The sequence below is a fragment of the Lineus longissimus genome, chromosome 9 (genome assembly GCF_910592395.1).
Source record: "Lineus longissimus chromosome 9, tnLinLong1.2, whole genome shotgun sequence".
Taxonomy (NCBI): Eukaryota; Metazoa; Nemertea; class Pilidiophora; order Heteronemertea; family Lineidae; genus Lineus; species Lineus longissimus.
Genome location: NC_088316.1, coordinates 18,467,867 through 18,474,674, shown reverse-complemented (window position 1 = coordinate 18,474,674; position 6,808 = coordinate 18,467,867). Strand labels below are relative to the sequence as shown.

Below are 6,808 nucleotides of genomic sequence, written 5' to 3'. Positions count from 1 at the left end.
TAGATGTGAACTATTTTAATAGCGAATCTACTTCAGATCAATTTGACACCGAGTCTCTTAAAACACTCTGGTTGGAATAAGCGTCCCTAACATAAGGAAGAAGAAGAAGAACCAACATTATACAAATAGTGGATGTTTGGGAGTCCGATATGGAATTTTGATGGACGAAGAAATGTCATGGCGGACGAGGCTTTCTGAGTCCAGCAAAATTCCATATTGGACGACCTTAAACATCCACTATTTGCTATATTATGCAACCAAATGTCTTGGCAAAGAAATCAATCCAAAGGAAAATAATGAAACAATTTTGATCCATTTTGATTGGATTAAAACCTTTTAGGACCCGTTACGACATTTTTTTGGATCCGTTATTGCTTTTTTGGATCCGATACGATGTGATGACTTGAAATCACATGATGTGAATCGAGTTACGCTATTGGCCAAGAACATTTGGTAGCATAATATTACAAATAGACTGCCTCGTGAGTCTAAGATGCCGAGTATGCGTTACTATGTTAAAGATTTTTTGAATTTGCTAATCGGAAAGGGGAAAGCAGTCCTTTATTCTCATGGTGTCAACCAAGGATGACCCGGTGCCTCAGTGATACATTTTGGGAGAGTTGCTTCATTTCTTCGGAGTTCAGTCCTGACTTATCCCAAACACAAAGCGAAATACCTGTTTCAACAACTTCGTCGAAATGTTATATCAACAGTCTATGAATTGAAAGCAATGGAAGTGACTATTGTCATTAACTATCTTGAACGGTGTATGTACTATCAAGCATCGGGATCCGTAGCTGCTTCTCTGAGTTCATCCTCCAAACTTTTCTCTTTCACCGGTGATTTTTTCTTATCATTCAATAAGTAGTCGTCCTTGGGTATCCCGAAGCCCTCTGGACTCATCGCGCTGTGACCCCCATCCACCGGGATGTCCGCCCCCGTGAAGAAACTGGCGTCCCGGCTGCTCAGAAACGTAATGGCTGCAGCTACTTCGGACGGCATAGCCACGCGCTGGAGAATGTGGACTTGACCAATAGTGGCTTGACTTTCTGCTCTGTCACCGAAGACGACACTGCTTACCTGTTAATACAAGGAATGAGATTGTGAAATGCTTTAGGACCACATGTAGATAGCCTTAAGGTCATGACCTTAGTCTGTCCATTAATATTTTTCAACCAACGGTCCTCCGTACACGTTTAAGACTACAGTAAAAACACTTATAAACTTTTCAGAATTTTGATCATAATGTTGAGTCCAAATATTTTTTTCACTTGTTTTTTTTCTGCTCAAAATGAAGAAACATCATCAGCCCCCAAAAAACGTTGGCAAATGCTTACCGCGGGTGACCACACCGAAGCCGACGACACACAGTTGACTCTTATCCCATCCTGCCCAAGATCTAACGCCATACACTTCGTCATAGAAACGATGGCGCCCTTACTTGCAGAGTATGTCCACCGGTTGGGTTCCGCACGGTGGGCCGAGTTGCCGCTCACGTTTACTATGGTGCAATCTTTGCCTGAAAACGATCACACGTCATGTTTTGATTATCCAGAAGAGCAATTTGCTAACTGTGCTTTCATTCAGGCAGTGCATATAACTGGCGCTGCACTATAATACAATCTGATTTGAAAATATCCAAGATTTCATAGCACGTCGTCTCGCCAATGCAGGAATATGATTGATTGATGTCAGTGCAACATCAAGCCTGTACGCCATGCAACATTGAGTAGGATGAAAACAATTTGAATTTCAGTTTTAGTTTTACATTCTAAAACACCTTTATTTGGGTCCCAGTAAAAGTTGCTTCGTTTTTGCCGCAGTGGTTTTGGTGCCGCAACCATAACCCTTTCAGTGATTAGGTCTACCTGTTTTCATGTAAGGGTAGCATGCTTGGACCAAGTTGGCGTATCCCTCAACATTCACTGTCATCGTGTTGTGCCAGTCTTCCCTCTCTGCATCAAGACCTTCAAAAGTGGAAAGTAAAAATAAAACTCAGTGGCAGTGGGATTTTAAAGACAGGGCGTGTACGTGTTGCTTATGTGATCGGTGTAACGGAATTTACCCTCGGTCTGCGGTGGTGATTCGTTGCACCGAGTGTAGAGGAGGAAGACTTTACGACAGCGCTCATAAAATCCACGTGGTTGCATGCCGCATTCAAATATAAACAAATTCAACAAGGATAGTTGAAAATTCTATTAATCCTTACCTTTCCAATCAAAGTAGGCTGCATTATTGACAAGATGGTGAACAGCCCATCCGTTGGCCTCAGCCACCTTGACCACCCCCTCCAGGCACTCGGATTTATTGGCGACATCCACCTTTAAAAATGTCACTTTATGACCAGATTTAGTCAAGTCCTCGGCCACCATTGGTCCAATGACGTCATCGATATCAAAGATGGCCACACTCGCGCCATCATTGGCGAATCTTTCGACTGTGGCCCTGCCTATGCCCGATGCTCCACCGGTGACAATAACCACCCTGTCTTTGAACCTCTTATCCTTGGTTATTTCGTCATCAAGGATAGGCCTCTCTGGGGTACTCATGTTGCAGTACATATTGATGTATGTTATTGAGAGTAAATTTGAAGTAAAGAATTTCTAAGGTTCTTTTGAATGAACTTCCTGCATTGAAAATTACCATTCCAAAATTTTCCGGCCTTCAACAGTTAATGAAGAAAAGGTGGACGACTAATATATCACAAAAAACCGAGATCCCTAAACCACAAAAATAAGTATCTTGAAAAGACTGAATGCACACGGGATGCACACTAGATGTACACGATGAGTGTTCCTGGTATTATAGTGCTGGACAATACTCATTTGGTCTGTGATGGAAAGCCTACACACAACTGCGTATGTGACAGCTGTCGTCGAGGACTAAGACAACACAATGTGAAATATCAATGAAAATTGTAAATAAATGCCAAGCCTAGGCACAGAAGCAAATCAAATGAGACAGAGATGGAGGTTTTTTAAATTGATATACGCAGTGTAGTGTTGCAATCGTGTGTAAAAGCATAATGTGTTATAGATATTTATGACAAATGTTGATGGTTACTTTCCTTTACTCTGGAACAACTACTTAATGGCTAGTTTCACTACACCTTTTACTTCAAATTGTAATGTCACAGTTGGTCCATTTGGAACTACCAGATTAGTTGTTTGTATGCCACTTATCTACCACTTTCCAAATCAATTGTGATGACAGTTAAACTTACGATATCGATTTTTAAAGAAAATTATCGTTATAACATAGAAACATAGTCTTCACTCATATAATGTTTGGCATACGTGTATATTGATTGTCTCGTAGGATCATCGCTCAATCAACCTGGGCAGTCAATATGCAGAAGTTGTCAGTGCGGTGAGCACTAGAGACGCCGGGAGAAGGTACATTGCATGGAGGTCTCAGTGCATGTCGTTGTGTTCAAGAAGAAAGAAATTGAATGAAAGCTGATATGGGTATTGCTGGTAGATTCAGGTCGCTTCAGGAGGGAGGAAGAAGCCTATAGGGCAATGGGTCAGAGCCCCCGGTCAAACCTCGCTTGGCTGTCTAGCATCTCGTCGTGACATCGGGTGATTTAGGATAATCCTTCGACGGTGTTTTAGAACACGTGACCGGAATCGCAGCTTGTTTGACCTATAGCTGAAGTTGTATTAAGCGAATGAGAATATTTTTAGTTACAAAGTACACTTTGTTGAAGACTTCATTGGATTTCTGAAGTGAAACCGAGGTATATACGTGTATTGAGGATTTTGAAAACCTTGTTTTTGATGAAGATGGCAAAGTTGTCTCTATCAAAAGTTATTACATATCCGTTGTCAGACAGGTACACGAAAACCTTTGCGATTACTTGCCAGTTGGAATGCACACGACTGAACGGGTGAAATTATTTGTTTGTATTTTGGAGCCGAACACACGAGGAAAGACACGTTGAAATTAAGCTTTTTGCACAAAAGTTTATCCAAATGAGCGCCATATTATGACACCTGACCATGATACCACCCAAACGCGAGCTGAATCCTATGAACATCTTTGGATATATATTATCCTAATCACAGTGGATCCCACCTTTTGGGAATTTGACAATACCTCAGGGCGGACGCATTGAGCTGGGCCGCCGGCATGTTACATTTTGCGGTCGGCGGACTAAATCGCGAAAACCATGATTGTCGCCGGGCACAAAATGTTGCTAAACCGTTGCCAAAATTTTGGGATTTTATACTATCGAGTAAGCCAACATTCAGGCATGGCGAAAGATAAGTTTGTTTGATCGCATTATAATACTGTCATGAGATGTTGCCGGCCATGTTGCCTTTATAAATGATACATGATAGTGATGTATGTGTATTCATGTTACTAATGATGCATGACAATGCTTGTGTATTCATGCTACTAATTGTATGCATATGTATTCACACTGCAATTGTATATCGTAGGAAATCGTAGAAGTTCCCGGATTCGTCGCGTAATAAAATGCATGTGGTACCTAAAGTCTGCCAACCAAAGCGGGTTAGCGGTGTTTTTAATCACTGTATCACTATGTTCAGATTTTCAAAGCTCGTCTAAAATGACGAATCAAATACGCAAGGCATCCTACAGTCATTTGCTTGGTGATAGAGCCTTGCATCATCCAGACTTGGGGAGCTCGCCGGAGATATCCTGCCTCGCCTGTGCTGCCGTCTGCCTCTTCCAATCAACCTGTAGCACTTTCAACATCTGCGAAAATGGCAAGGGTATAATCTGCCAGAGAAGTCACAGGGAGGGAACGTGTATGGAACGGGAGGAGGCGTTTTTTCAGCCAACGTGTAGACTTTTCCAAAGGAAGGTAATATGAGGCCTGTTTGCACGGTGCTTGTTCATCAGCCCAGTGACAGACACCAGGCACCAGCCTTCAGGCCAGCCAATATAGTGGATGATATAATAAAGGCAGATTTTCGGCTTAAGACCCTGGCGTTCACAGATGCTTGCAATACGTTTGCATTACAATGTAACATAAGCAACCTCATTGACCACGTCAGTACATTTGTCACTTTTGAGTTCAAGTACTTCCGTTGTCTCACCCTATGCTTGCCAAAGAACTACATAATGAGGTTGTTTACATCGCAATGCCGACGTTTGCTGCATCCCGAAGCTACTATACCATGGAACTAGCTGCGAGGGTCGCTCACTTTAGCCCGGTGTAAAAGGAATGGACATCCTATAGGAATGCAGGACCCCATACAATCGGTGTGTATTGTCAACAAACGTGGTTAATGGTTTGGTTAGGGTCAGCTTCATAATCTTCAACAAAAGAACTCGGCGACTCTATTCACTTTCACAAAAGGACCGGACTTCGATTCTGGGGGGACTTGCATTTCTTTTACACCGGCGCGAGATGAGGCGCCAATGCCTTGCAAAAGACTCGTGCAAGCGCCGTGCTATTAATAGAAACGCTGATTGGCTATTTCAGAGTTTTCCCAAACGTCAACATTTCAAAGCTTTTCAATCGTGGAATGAGTTCTAGACAATATTCGAATTTTCGGTAGAATTTCTTTGGTTCTTTGGTGAGAAATAAAAAATCTCTTGTTCCACGAGGTTTCTATCGTCAATAACCGCAGGCCCTGCAGATGGAGTTCTCTTTTCTGACTTGATACTGCCACCCAAGAAGAGTGTTTATTTACTGTGACATCAAGGAGGATACCGCGGTGACGTCACGGCTTTTCCAAGATGTCGCTGCATATTGTAAACAAACTCGATCCACGGCCAAGGGAAAATCAAGTCATCAAAAAAGTTAGATTTTTCGCATCAAATCAGAGTTATTAGTACTTTTCTGCTATGAAATAAGTCTTCAGACAATAAGCTATCATTTGAATAATGAAAAGTTCTGTTTTGATGGGGAAAATAGGTTTTTTTAAACCAAATAGCCGGGCACCGATCTTCCAAAATTAGCGATGGTTTCAAAACAGTCTCCCAGATATGTGGCAATCTCTTCATTATCATAATGGGATTTGGAGGCATGTTTACAGATTTTACAAGTTCGAGACCTGTAATACCTTAAACTCGCATAGATCCCCATAGATCCCCTCTATTTGTCGAGTTAGCGCCCCTGTAAGATCATGCATTTTCGGACACTAGAACGAAATCTTCCTGCGGATATCGCGGTTTCGGTGATGATTTAAGGAGAAATTGACTGTTCTTAGAGTTGTATGGGACAGAAATGAGTTCATACTTCATGAATACATGAATATATTATGATATGGGCGGGCTTCTAAGTCAAAACAATAACAAACTCAACTGCATCTCTACTGTATATTGCGTAGTGCATTGCCTAGTGTATTTCGTAGTATATTTTAGCCGAGACATTATTTCCGCACTTTGGCCACGCCAAACGTCTTTTTTATTCGTGGAAGTTAATCTGCTCTGTAAATTTTATTTTACACAGGAAGAATCCATACTAGGTATTGCAATATTTCATGTCTATTGGTGTTTTTGTGTACAAAAGCGCACCAGACAGTGAGACGTGGAGATCTGTTCAGTACTGATGCTGTCAGTAGACTGAATCTGATTGGCCATAGCGATCAGTAATATGGGTCGGGATCACGTGATGTGACGTCACCGCGGTATCCTCCTTGCTGTGACATGTATCTTTTTGCCAAAACGCGTACGTCATTGAACACCGTGCTCGAATATAATGATTTCACAATCCGTAAAGAATTCGAAAGTTATTGTATTTGGCAGCAGACATGAACGTATTTCAGTGATGCCGCCTATTGTATATAATGTCCATCGTGGTTACCATCAATTCAATCAATACTTCCAA

At 41.8% G+C, this 6,808-nt stretch overlaps 1 protein-coding gene across 1 annotated transcript; it reads right to left on the bottom strand.

Annotated features, from left to right (window-relative positions):
- LOC135493297 (cyclopentanol dehydrogenase-like) lies at positions 1 to 2,866 on the bottom strand. Its single transcript, XM_064780526.1, has 4 exons — positions 2,210 to 2,866; positions 1,869 to 1,967; positions 1,338 to 1,519; positions 1 to 1,080 (listed from the first exon to the last, which is right to left on the bottom strand). The coding sequence occupies exons 1-4, from the start codon at positions 2,559 to 2,561 to the stop codon at positions 778 to 780; spliced, it is 936 nt and encodes a 311-aa protein (XP_064636596.1). The 5' UTR covers positions 2,562 to 2,866; the 3' UTR covers positions 1 to 777.
- Between the last annotated feature and the right edge of the window lie 3,942 nt (positions 2,867 to 6,808).